Source organism: Cryptomeria japonica, chromosome 2 (genome assembly GCF_030272615.1).
Source record: "Cryptomeria japonica chromosome 2, Sugi_1.0, whole genome shotgun sequence".
NCBI lineage: Eukaryota > Viridiplantae > Streptophyta > Pinopsida > Cupressales > Cupressaceae > Cryptomeria > Cryptomeria japonica.
This window is the reverse complement of record NC_081406.1, coordinates 521,925,440-521,939,615: the sequence shown is the minus strand read 5'-3', so window position 1 is coordinate 521,939,615 and position 14,176 is coordinate 521,925,440. Positions and strand designations below refer to the sequence as shown.

The following is a 14,176-nucleotide window of genomic DNA, read 5'->3' as shown; positions in this document are numbered from 1 at the left end:
TGGTGTGGTACAAGGTTGAAAGAAAGCATTAGTGTTTCCTCCACCTGTGTTTGGTCCACGTGCTATAGAATTATGTGTCAATCCAGATTCCCTGAAACTCCCATCTTCACCATCCTCACCCAAATCATGCATCCTAGGATTTGTCGAAGAAGAACCTAGTTCAACCCCAATTCTTGCCTTTTTGGCCTTATTCTCAGCAATCCCTTCAAGAGATTGCTTTGCCTGATACGAGACATCTGCAGGGCATTTTTTGCATATCTCGGTGTTATTTCCTCGTTCTTTTGACAAATGCCATTTGAAACGATAAATTCCACCACCAATCTCATCTTGACACCAATTGCACTTGACCTTCATGCTACCAGGAATTGTTGTGCAATGTGTCCATGCAAAGTTTTTTTGGCGTGGCATTGTGATCAAGAATCAGTTCTGCAAAAGCATTACACTCAGTTTTTAAATTTTGAGGGATCTAGGGTTGGGTTTGTGTATGTTAACGTTGGACATTCATCGTGAAAACTAGACAGTTATATTAAAATTTTCATTTTTTTGTATATTAAATGTTAATAACTATAGGGAAAATGGCATTATGGATCTATGATAGACTGTATATATTAAATGAAAATGATTTTTTCATATATTAAAAGCTAAGAATATTTAACAAAAAATGAATTTAATATTACTGTAAATGAAAATGTAAATTCTGATTACAATTAATTACTATTAAATACAAATTTAACTAATAATTAACAGTAAAACAATCAGATTACATATTTAACATTAAATACTAAATAGAAATTACTAAATATTTAACTGTTTAATTAAAAAAATTCTAAAATTACTAAGTTTTAAATAGTTAAATAGTAATTATTCTGTTTAATTAATGGTAATACAGAATAATTACTGTTTAACGTAAGGTCTGTAGTTTATGTTAAACAGTAATTATTCTGTATAACAAGCAGTAATTATTCAGTTAAACAGTAATTATTCTGTATAATCTAATAATTAAACAATTAAACAGTAATTTAACAGTAATACATAATATTTAATAATTACAGTAATATTAACTTAATACTATGAAATACATTATAAATGCAAAAAGTTTATAGTGTGAAAATTTATACATTTATAATGTATTTCACAGTATTAATTTTTTGCATCTATAATGTATTTCACAGTATGTAAACTATGAATGTTAGTTTCAAATCAAAATGTATTTCACAGTATTAATTTTTTGCATCTATAATGTATTTCACAGTATGTAAACTATGAATGTTAGTTTCAAATCAAAATACGTTTTTCTTACTGGTTATTTCTAGCATTATGACAAATATTGAAACCTTGTTGAGCGTAAATACTAGGAAGTTGGTACTTAAGAAAGAATGTTGTTCAAAAGTTAAGATGCCTACACAGACTAGAGAATGGTCATTTATCACAGAATGTTGAGCGTAAATACCTGGAAGTGTTGCACTCACTGCCCAGTTGATTGTCCAATGATAGTTGCCGGTGAAGAATAGCGGTGGGGAGAGGTAGCCCAGTCCGGTGAAGGAGCCGGAAAGAACTAGTTCAACTGGAGCGAACTAGCTTAGCAACACCGGCGAGGAGAGCAAACTAAATGTTATCACACTCTCAGCCTGCAAACTGTACACCGCACTCTCAGCCTGCAAGTTATCGGGCGAGATATGGAAAACCCGAAGCGCGAAACAGTTATAAAGAAAAAAAGCAGACGATTTTCGCGCCCTATTTTGGCGGTTTAGGGTTATTTTTTACGTGGTGTTTTATTGGCGATTTTCTGCGATTTAATCGGTAAAAAATCGTTGAAAAAAGTCAACGATTTTTATGCGCGATTTTGGGGAATTCATCGGCATTCCATCTGATCCGCGATTAATCGGGAAAAAACGCGTTTTTTTCCCGACTGTTGTTTCTATGCTATGCATAGTTGTTGATAGCTTCAAGTGTTGAAGCTCATTGTAAAGATTCAATTGGTTATTGCGTAATAAAGATCTGAGATTTGTTGTTGGGTATTTTATCTCCAAGAGGGAGGTTTTCCCAGGGTATATTGGTGTTTATTGTGTACATTGTCTTGTTTTCTGTTATTACTATCTAACTGCTACAGTTTGATCCTAAAATTAACACAGTATACATTCAGAATTGTAGTCCTCATCAAATCCTGAACAACATGACTCCAGAAGAAGCTTTTTCAGGTATCAAACCAGACATTAGTCAACTTAGGATTTTTGGATGTCCTGTCTATATTCATGTTCCAAAAGAGAAAAGAACTAAGTTAGAACCTTCAAGAAAGAAAGGCATCTTTGTTGGTTATAGTGAATCTTCAAAAGCATACAGAATCTACATTCCAAGTCAAAAGCAAATTGAAATCAGCAGGGACGTCTCTTTTGATGAAGATGTAGCTTGCAAGAAATCCAAAGAGTCTATCATGGAATCTGATAGAGAAGACTTTGAGCCTCCTCAAGACATAGATATGGCTGATCCGGATTCACCTTCAGAGATTCAGAGGGAGAATACAGATTTAGAAGTCTCTGTTGATCCTGTTGATCCAATTGATTCTATAGATACTTCTGCAGGTCCCAGTAATATTTCAGCTAATAAGAAAAGACCATTGTGGGCTCGGCACACTATGGAAGAAGCTGAAAAATATGCAGCCGCTCGTGGCACCTTTAGAGAGAGTAAAAGGCCTCATAAGTTTTCAAGATATGTAGCTTTGATGAGTCACTTTATAGCATCTGAGCCTTCTAATTTTGAAGAAGCTTCAAATCAACAAGTGTGGAAGGATGCCATGATGGAAGAGTATCAATCCATCATCAAAAATGATGTGTGGAATATTGTTCCTAGGCCCAAAGGTAAATATGTTGTTTCTTCTAAGTTGTTGTTCAAAATTAACCATGCAGCTGATGGGAGTGTAGAAAAATATAAAGCTAGCTTTGTAACTAGAGGTTTTTCACAAAACGAAGGCATAGACTATGAAGAGACTTTTGCACATGCAACACATTACACTTCTATCAGAACTATTATTGCTATTGCAGCTGTTAAAGGGTGGAAATTGCATCAGATGGATGTAAAGACAGCATTCTTGAATAGTGTAAATGAAGAAGTTTTTATTGAGCAGCCAGATGGATTTGTGATCCATGAGAAAGAATAACATGTATGCAGATTGAAAAAGGCCTTGTATGGCCTTAAGCAAGTTCCACGTGCTTGGTATGAAAGAATTGATCAGTATTTGTTGAGCTTGGGTTTTCTTAAAAATGATGCAGATCCAAATATCTACTTCAAGGTAATTGATGATAAAGCCTTAATTTTAGTTCTATATGTTGATGATTTATTTCTTACTGGAGAGGATGATCTCATTGCTAGATGTAAGAAAGAGTTAGCTTCTGAATTCGAAATGAAAGATCTTGGTTTGATGCATTATTTTCTTGGTTTAGAAGTGTGGCAAAGACCAAATGAAGTCATACTGAGTCAAGGGAGATATGCCATTGATCTTTTCAAAAGATTTGGTATGTTAGATTGCAAGTCTATGGCAACTCCCATGGAAGCAAATCTGAAAAAGTTACATGAGGTTGCAGCTAGTTCAGACTTAGTTGATCCTACTATGTATAGACAATTGATTGGATCTTTGATGTATTTAGTCAATACAAGGCCTGACATATGTTATGTTGTTAACACTCTCAATCAGTTTATGTGTGAGCCTAGACAGATACATTTTTTGCAGCTAAACATATACTGAGATATGTGCGTGGTACAGTGGGATATGGCCTGAAATATACCTCTTGTGAAGTCCTGAAATTGCAGGGTTTTTCTGATTCAGATTGGGCAGGATGTGTTCCTGACAGGAAAAGCACTTCAGGATGTTGTTTTAGCCTAGGTTCAGCTATGATTTCCTAGTGCAGCAGAAAACAACCATGTGTTGCTCAGAGTACAGCTGAAGCGGAATATGTTGCAACTTGTGTGGCTGCAAGAGAAGCAGTGTGGCTTCACAAATTGCTCGCAGGATTGTTTGGGCAGCCTTTGGAACCTACAGTGATTCTTTGTGATAACCAAAGCTGTGTAAAGATTTTGGTTAATCCTGTTTTCCATGATAGATCCAAGCATGTGGAAATAAAATATCATTACTTGAGAGATATGGTTCAAAGGAAAACAATGGAACTCAAGTACATTTGCACTGAAGAGCAAACAACGGACATTCTCACCAAGCCACTTCCTAGAGTGAAGTTTTGTTATTTCCGAGACAAGCTTGGTATTGTGGAGAATGTTGCTCTTGCTGAGAGAGAATCTCAACTGTAATGAATCTTTTACATGTTGTTAATGAGTTCTTCTCTGTGAGGGAGAAGTTCGAGGTGTAATCCCTTGTAATGCACTTTTCTCTGTGATAGAGAAATTTGATGTGAAAGCCCTTGAGGCTTTGTTCACTAATGGGAGTAGCCATAGTGAATGTCATGTTGAGAGACTCCATGACAACATCGCGTTGAGTGACTCCGTGATGAGAGCTTGTGTTATTTCACTCATGGGAGTAGCCATGGTGAACATCATGTTGAGTGAATCCATGATGCCTATCACGTTGAGAGAATCCGTAATTTTTTTTTGTTTTCATATTGTGTTTGTCATGTTGAGAGACTCCATGACTTGAAATTAGTTAATGATATCTCCTTTGTTAAGAGGGAGTGTTATTGTTTGTAACTTCAGTAGATATCGTATCATATTTCTTCTCGTCTCTTTCGTGAGCTCCATTAGTATAAGGTTCACGTGTGTCTTTGCCTTAGTGTCTCTTGTCGGTGTCAAAGGAGTTTCAAAGTTGTCTTGTAACTGTCACCGTATTCTTGTTATCCTTGCTTTCCGCCTTCCATCTTTTCATGATATATTGTTTCGTGCTCCTATTCTTTCTATTGTTGCGTGATTTGTAACAAGTTGTTCAAGGAGTGCGTAGTAATTCTTAAGCAAGACAATCTTTCATATGCTTTCAGTAATCTCTTTGAGGACGTATTTTTGGAGGAATGTTATCGTCTTTAGCTATCCTGTAGCTTTCAATCTTTCAGTATAATTCTTCTATATTCAATTGTTGTGTGATCTCGTCTAGTTGTAAAAGATCATATTCTGAATGTAAGATAGTGGTCATCATTTTCAGAAAGCTTCTTGATTTATACTATTGATTGTTGAAGTGATAACAATCATTGCTTTTAGGCTTCAAAACATTGTATCAGATTCATATTGATAATAAAATTCAATTTTGGTGTGGCTGGGTTTTCCACCCTCAGGTTGAGGGTTTTCCACCCTCAAGTGGAGGGTTTTCCCAGGATAATCATAGAGTCTCTTGTTTTGTATTTTTCAGATTCTGAATTTTTATCTTTCTGGTTCTAATTTAACAGATACAATTGATATCTGAAGCAATATATGATCTGCAACTACTATTGGGTTACGATGAATGTGATATTCAGAATTTGTAATATATGATCCTTATCAATCTGATAACATGTGATATCTTTGCTATGTCTGATATGATGGTGGGAACTATGCAATGACTATGTTCTGATCTATATTATGGGGATACCTTTCTGCTGTTTCTGATACAAATATAATTGGCAATGATATTATTTACGTGGCTCAACACCATGATCGATAGTTTGACTAGCTGTTGCTGAATCAACGGTGGTTACAAGACATAGACTTTTAATGCTGAAATCTCTGCCCATAATTTTCTTTTCTCCTCCCATTAGTCTTTCATTAAGTATGACACCAAGAACAAGGGTGTTACTGCCTGTAACTTAATAACGGTTCTGATCTGATCTTATCTGATCAATGGTGATGTCCCTGGATACTTCTAATTCCTTTCCTTTATATCTCTCAATGTGAGGGAGAGGTCACACCTCTTTATTATGGATGCCCTTTGTTAAGAGACATACCCTTTCACCATTAGCACCCTTTGAAAGAGTGCAACTCTTAATTACTTCTGCCCTTTGAAAGGGACACAACCTTTTACAATCAAATCTGCATTCCTCATTTAAATCGGATCTGCACTTCTGATTCCCAAATTATCCCCCTCAAATGAGGTTCTCTTCTCCCTTTTATATCTCATGTTTGAGGGCGTCACAACTTTTCGTTTCATGCCTTTGACCATTCATTTAATTAGAATAATAAAATTTAATTATATTTAATTATTCTTTTATATTTTAATTTAAATTTTATTATTATCATTTATCATGAAATTGTATTTCAAAGTGGGGACATTACAAGAATAATTTCATGGAGCAAGTTCAAACATACAGTTGGCTTATCTTCCATTGCAGCAACTATATGGCAGTTGTTAGTAGAGATTCGAGGTAATAGGGTTGTAATAGATATTGATCTATTTTCAGCTTTGTCCCACTACACCATCTTCATCCAGTCTATCATGCCAAAACCAAACATGTTAGAGTTTATCACCATTATATTCGCTAGTTGGTTGACTGTCGTGGCCCTGACCTAACACCAAAGGAACAGCAAAAACCTAAGTATGAAATTGTCTTACACCCGTAAGACATCACAATTTCATTGATCATTAAACATATATTACAATCGCCTATCTCAAGAGTCGGGAATATTGCAGACCCAATATCATAAGATCTGATATTATGTACTAATTGTTGGATCGATCCTATTTCTCTTAATGGCATGCGATCTTCTCCAAGACAATGTTTAAGAATTAGTTAGCATAAATAATAATATTCTGAAGAGGCGGCTTAGTCGTGAAAAGGCATACGATGGGCAAAGGTGCACTTCTCTTTCCAACAGGCACCACCTTGAGAAGAGTCATCACCTTGCATCCCCGACGGAGAGGTAAAAAACAACACCACCAAGGAATCCAGTAAAGCATTAAAGAAGAGAGAATAAGCAGTGATCAAACAAGACATCTGCAGTTTTACTGTTAATAAATTAGACAGCAGTTCACATACTGGTCAATATTTTGGTTTGAAGTATAATGCATGGCATTCTAATTGATTTAATTGATATTTATCTTCCATTTGATAGGAAGTAGAATATTACACAAATTACACAATTCTACGGTTATATATATTTCTATACATTGTTATTCTTGCTATGATTTTGCCTATGCATCATAGAATAGATATAACAATTCCCTTTAAGTTCTCATCCAATTGGCCATCTCATTTTGGAGGGGAGATAGTGCATACGAGGAATGCAAGTAGCTAGGAACCCATTCTGGTAAAGACACCCCAAGTGGGGCTGGGAGGCCAAATGACAGTTGTCATTCTATGCTCTTGGGCTGGATGAAACAACTCGAGGCATCTTGTATGATCTCCCAAGTGGTGCTCCATAATGACGATGGGTTGTTTCGGTAGAACTTTAAAGGAATCCCACACCTACATTCTAAATATTATAATAGTGATTAGAATTCTATTTGTAACATCGTTGGATTATATGTTAATTTATCTTTTGATAACTAACCTGGTTGCAGGCTCTAAAACAAGGTATTAAGTTGACAATTTGTATTTACCAACATCATCCATACCTCATTTAGGAATTCTAAGGCAAATTGAGTTAAGTCCCAGTCGTGGACATTTCATCGACAATTGAGATGTGTCTTCATTATTGTCCAATAGAGGAGTGAATTACAGACAATATGACTAAACCACTTGTTGGCAGGATGTAGAGGGTTATAAGGCACTAAAGATGTTATTTGAGTCATTTCTAGACCCATATATCCATTATATATCACTTAAAGCCTTAAAACATCTCTAATAAGTAATATACCAAAATAAGCTAAAAAGGTGTAAAATATTATAGACGAAAATGCTGATTTTAGTGATCAGAATTAACATGACTCAGAAACAAACAAAGACACATACACAAGAACACCAAGATACCCTGGGAAAACCTCCCTCTTGGAGGTGAAAAACCCAGCAAGAATCCTTAGGCTTAAACTTTACTCAACTGTAATCAGCAAGTAGTTTTACAAGTTCACTTCAATTCTTGAAGCATGCATGAAACAGAACTTCAATCAAGGGCACAAACATAAGACTTATCTGCAATTCGCTGTCTAGCAGATGAAGATTATCTTGCTAACAATGTAGGATATTTTCTTCTCCAGATTCACAAAGGTGAAGTGCAGATCACTGCCTGTGAAGTGGAGTCCCAGTCTCTAAGGAGTGTTCACTGCCCTTAGATAGCATTTGCTGCCTTAGATAAGTATTCGCTGCATTCACTGCTTCAGATAAGCATTCACTGCCCTAGAGTGCAGCTCCAGATTTGCTGATCACGGATGCTGATCAATGAAGGAAATTGCAGATCACATACCATAGAAGTTTGCTAACCTTGCAGAGGTAATTCGCTAAGTGTGAATGTGTTATATTGATGCTTGCATTGCCTTGAATATATATGAGCTTTTACATCTTATTTGACTTAGGTCGGCCTTTACAGTAAATTTATAAGGCATCTAAAGTTGGCGCCCAAAATAGGGTCTGACCCATAATAAATTACAAGTTACATATTATATGGTCAGCCCTATCACATCAACAAGTTACATTTTACATATTATAAATTATATCACCCATTTAGGGCCCAGCATGAATCACAAGTTACAATGCCCATTTAGGGCCAGACCAAATTACAAGTTACACAAGTTGAGCACCCAAATAGGGTCTGCCCTTAACATTCACAAGCTACATAATATAATCACATAAGTAGGCCCATTAAACATTTACCAAGCTAGGTCGGCCCAATCAAGGGATACGACCTAACTACATTTCAACAGAAGAGGCAACTTCGTGGGAATAAGATAATTTAAGTGTTCTTATGAAAGGATATAATGGAAAGGTATTTTGAAAAGGTTATTAATAGGCTATATAAAGAGGGAAAAGTGTGTGATGAGAGTGTGGAATAATATGAACTAAATATATGAGAAAATAAGTGTACAAGATATATGTAATATATATAAATAATATGGACGAAGAATGATGAATGAATTATTAGACATGTGTAAGCCATAAAAGTATATGAATTTGTGATGTTAAGGGTGTATATATATGAATGTGTATAGTTTATTATAATTTATTAATTTGGTTTATACTTATTGCATATCTAAGTTAACCCTTTTTATTGCATCACACCAAGTTTACTACATATAACAGAGTATTAAACCCTAGATTCCAATCAAGGTTATTCTATCAATATTCACTTCCATTGCCAAGACCTTGGTTTTTGTTGCATGAGGGAGATCGTACCAAAAGAAAAATTACTAAAAATTTGGGAAGAATGAAAATTTTAGATTTTTTTTAAATAAATTTATTTCAAGGAAAAAGAATGGACAAAGAGTGAAGAAAAAAATAAAAATTTAATGTGTGAAAAGAATACTTAGAAGAAGAATCGGAAAATTTTAAATAAAAAATGAAGAACTAGAAGAGAAGTTGAAGAAGATGGAAGAGAAAATTAGTTTACAAAAAGATCAAATATCAAATTTGAAAGAAGAAAATGATAAGTTAGATCAAACACTTGCAAAATATCAGAAGGAAAATAAGTGTCCAAAGTCTAAGGCTTTGTTATATGATACTTCTTGTGATATAGATGATTCATGTTATTCATTTGATGAATCATTAGATAAATGTGATATAGCTTAAAAAAAAATTGATAAAAAGTGTAAGGGTGGAGATAATAATGATTTTGAATCTACAAGTCTTCATAGTTGGGATGATAATGACAAAGGATGTTCTCCAAAGAATGTTGGTCTTACGATGATGGGAAGAATAGGATATTTAAGAAAAGTTTTTAAGCCCATTGTACTAATTGTGAAGCTAACTAATAAAGGTCCCCAAAATGGAAAATAAGATGATGTTACAAGTACAGCAAGTTTTAACAAATCTATTCAAGTAATGCAATGATATCATTGTCATAGAAAGGACAAAGAAAGGAAATCTATGAATCTATATATGCAAATGAATTGTGGTTGGATTGATGGATCTAATTGGCAAAAGATAACATATATATTTAAGAGGTTGTACAAGCATAAATATTCATATGTAAAAAATGATAGCAATCGAGAAAAGTTTAAATGTTTGAATAGAGATAGAGTGTGCCAAGGTGGGTGTTGCTAACCTTGCGAAGGGGGTGCTGTTGAGGAAGAAGTAGAGCACATCAAGAGTGTTTCTATTAAGGAAGAATTATGACAAGAAACACAATCATGAAGATACAAATGGTTTCACCAAGTTTTCTGGAGGACAAGACAATGTTTTAGGCCTGGGGAGAATGTTGGCAAGATATAGAAGGTTGTGAGGCACTACAGATGTTATTTGGGTCATTTCTAGACCCATATATCTATTATATACCACTTATATAGCCTTAAAACACCTCTAATATACCAAAATAAGCTATAAAAGTGTGAAATATTATTGAAGGAAAGGCAAATTGGTGGGAGTAAGATAATTAAGTGTCATTATGAAAGGCTATGATGGAAGTTATTACGAAAAGGCATTAAGAGGCTATCTAAAGAGGTAAAAGTGGGAGATAAGAAAGTGGAATAGAATGGAAACATGTGTAGAATAATAGGAACTAAATAAATGTGAGAATAAGTAAGTGTCAGATATATGTGTGTGTGGATGAAGAATAATGAACGAATTATAAGACGTGTTACAACCATAAAAGTGTATGAACATACGATGTTAAGGATGTATATGTATGAAAGTGCGTGCATACACATGTATACACACACATATATATGTATTATGTGTGTGTGCGCGCGCACGTGAAAGTGTATATATGTATGTGTGTATACATATATATGTATGTATGTGTATATACATATACATATATATACATATACATACATACATATATACATATATGTACATATATCATATATATGTATGTATATATATTTATATACATGTATATATGTATATATGTATATATGTATGTGTATGTATGTGTGTGTTTGTGTATATATATATATATATATATATATAAGCCATACAAGCATATGAACATATGATATTAAGGATGTATATATATGAATGTGTATATTTTACTAAAATTTGGTTTATACTTATTGCATATCTAAGTTCTCCTTATTATTGCATCACACCAAGTTTACTACATATAACAGAATATTAAACCTTAGACTCCAGTCAACGTTTTTCTATCAACACCACTTAAGAGATAAACTTGTCAAATTTAGAGATAAATTTGGAATTGTATCTGGTTTAGTCATTAGGCTGGGGAAGAGGAGTGGAGGCACGGAGTGGTGATATTAGATAATATGTGTAGCTGTTAGCTATACACGTTCCTGTTCAGCTTATCTCAATAACAGGCAACATGTTATGCCTCAATCAGTTGCGGATTAGTGTTTTGTTATTAGTTTTTGAGGTTTTACTATCAGGAAACTAGTTTATAAGCTGCATTTTCCCAATGTAATGGCACTGTATATGCATTCAATCTAATGTATTTTATTCTAGTGTTATGACTGCTTAGCCTTAAACCAGATTACAGGTTATGTCATGTTTCACTTTCGCTAACTAGTCATAATATAAGTCATTCTGCATTCAGGAACCTGTGACGTAATTGAAAGTTTTGTCATTTGAGGACTTCCATTGTGTTTTTGGGCGAATAAGAAATAGTAGATCACATTGGATTGTTTTATGGGTAGGCAAATTCTTGCTTTATGATTACAAATACCCTCCACTTATACAACACAATTGAAACAGAAGCAGAAGCAGGCTTATCTATAAACATGCATAATTACATACAAATGTAGAATTACACAAAAGTGCAATAAAGCAGTAACAAACCTGTGCCAGGATCGCGTTTGCATCCTCTTGTCTGAAACACAGAAGCCCGAGTGACTTTTGACTGTTGGGATCCGAAATAAGAACAAATTCATTTTTGATATTGCAGACTGTATAGATATTAACTCCCCGAAGCCTCTTTGACACATACTGTTGACTCAAAGCAAGCTGGAATACATGTTTGGCCTCCAAAGGTTCCCCTCCACTGGCAGAAACACTGCCAAAGCAAGGCACCATTTGCTGCCTCGGCCTCATTGCATTACATATAGCATTTCTCAAACAAAGCTTACCTCCATTAATTTTCTGTGCTAGCTCTCTTCCGAAATTTACCAAGGGGTGTTGCTGAAATTCATTGAAAATGCAAATGCAATTCAGAACCAGACACAAATGATTTGCAGAACCAGACACAAATGGCTATCGAATTTCAAAATAAACTAAAAACCGGAATTTTAATTTCAAGGTATTTGGCCAGTGAAGTTATTTCCCGTAATAACCGAAATAAGCAGTTGGGTAGACTAATGACATCTTTCCTTGTTTGTTCTGCTGATAATTACATGTGACTGGAAACACTTAGCACACAAGGATCTTTAAGTATTTGATAATGGGGTGACGGACGCATTCACTGCTGTCTATCGCTCTCTAGCTTCTTTCCGAGTCAAATCCAAAAAAGAGTAATAAAAAGCCTTATTGAAAATGCCAATGAAAACCTTCGCTTACCTAGCATTGTTTAGAAAACCCTATATCACTGGAAACCCCACGAAAACCCTAAAACCTTCCAGAGTTTTCCAATTGGCAGTTATACTTACATTCACTTAAATAATTTCCATAATAATTTTCCGCCAGTATTTGAATAAATTCAAATAAATGCTTAATATTACTTTGCAATAATGCAAGAGCCGATTAACCCTAACCGTAGGGAGAGTATTAAATACCTTCTCTGCAGTCGCTGGGCTCCTTCTCGATGACAAACAATTAAAATACTTCGAATCGGTGTTAGTTAAATCGAGATTTGAAGACCGATGTGCAGCATGTGTTGCAAACAGTTCTGAAATAAATAGTATGGGTTTGCCCAGATTAATGGGTTCTTTAGAACACTTTAAAATGTGGGAATTTGGTAGCGACTTGTAAAAGTTGGAAATTGAAGCGTTCTGTATACTAAATGCATTGCCAGGATTGGAGGAATCCAGGGAATAATCCATGACTGAGGCGGGAAGGGAAATATTCATTTTCAGAATACGGCTGATTGACCCTCGAAAATTATTTTTACTGGTTTGGACGTTGCAATACTAGAGTTGTTTAAGATAACGTGTAATGCATCATAGCTTTAAAAATGGATCTGTGAATACATAACCCTTGAACAATAGGACGGAAATTTTTTTGAATCCATGCAGCTGACAAACCCAATTTTTGTTGTCCAGGCTGCTTCATACTCCAGTCTTTCAATCTTCATATTTTATGTTACTTTGTGTGGATGTGTTTAATGCATAATTTGAGTATATAGGTTTATATTTTAAAGGAATCTCTTCTAAAATTAGCATTTTCATTCTAATTAAGTGCAATGGTTATATCTATAGCTAGATGCTTTGGGTAATATAGGGGAAAGGACCCAGTAGTTGAGCATGTTCCAATTGTTGTGAGGGTTGTTGATACCTTTTGTTCCAAAAATTGAACAAATAAAACCTATTGTTTGAAACAAAAAATATCAATTTTTGTTAGGAAATGTACCAACAGTTGTTAGGAAATGTACCAATAGTTGTTAAGAAATGTACTAATATTGTAAAAAGTAACCAATCAGGTGATGCCACATCGGCTGCACAACTATTGGGGTCTCTTTTGCACGCCTATTGGTCTCACTTTTTTGGGGGGCTGTTTTGGACACCTTGGCAAAAAGTATGCTGATGTGGCATCATATTTGATGATGTGCCCTAAAACCTTAGTTATAAGCAGGGGACTTGCCAAGTAAGCTGCTGTAAAAAAATCGGAGTGATTCGAAATTTCCAAGTAGGATTTTGAGAAGCGTGAAGTTAGGGTGCACGACTACTGGGTCCTTTCCCCTATTGGAGGAAAGACAAAAGTTGGAAGAAATGAATATTGTTTTTATTAGAAGTAATTATTTAAAATACAATAATGTTGATCTTGAAATATGCAAAAGCAAAAAAAAAAAAAAAAAAAAATTGATTTGGTGAAGTTTAAACCTTAAATTCATATCTTTTTTAAATACAAAATAAATCTAAAACTTTAAAATAGCATTCAAGGTTTAGACCTTGAATGTATATTAACATGTTTGTAGAAAGCATCTGAGAGTCTAGAGTAGTAGACCCAACTAACAACTTTCCAAAAGACACAACTTCATTCTTGAAATGTGAATATGTGAGAATCAAGTTTCACCCATCCAT

The 14,176-nt window shown here is 34.6% G+C and overlaps 1 protein-coding gene across 4 annotated transcripts in view; it reads right to left on the bottom strand.

Annotated features, from left to right (window-relative positions):
• Nucleotides 1-13,255, bottom strand: part of LOC131035262 (protein TIC 22, chloroplastic) — a 65,049-nt gene extending 51,794 nt beyond the window's left edge. For 3 of the 4 annotated variants that reach the window (XM_057966929.2, XM_057966930.2, XM_057966931.2), the window contains exons 1-2: nucleotides 12,713-13,254; nucleotides 11,784-12,122 (exon numbers count right to left, since the gene is read on the bottom strand). In XM_057966929.2, the coding sequence (XP_057822912.2) occupies nucleotides 11,784-12,122; nucleotides 12,713-13,006 (633 nt within the window). In that variant the 5' untranslated portion in view covers nucleotides 13,007-13,254. Of the gene's footprint in view, nucleotides 1-11,783; nucleotides 12,123-12,712 lie in introns of all 4 variants that reach the window. The other variant, XM_057966932.2, reaches the window with a different exon arrangement.
• Between the last annotated feature and the right edge of the window lie 921 nt (nucleotides 13,256-14,176).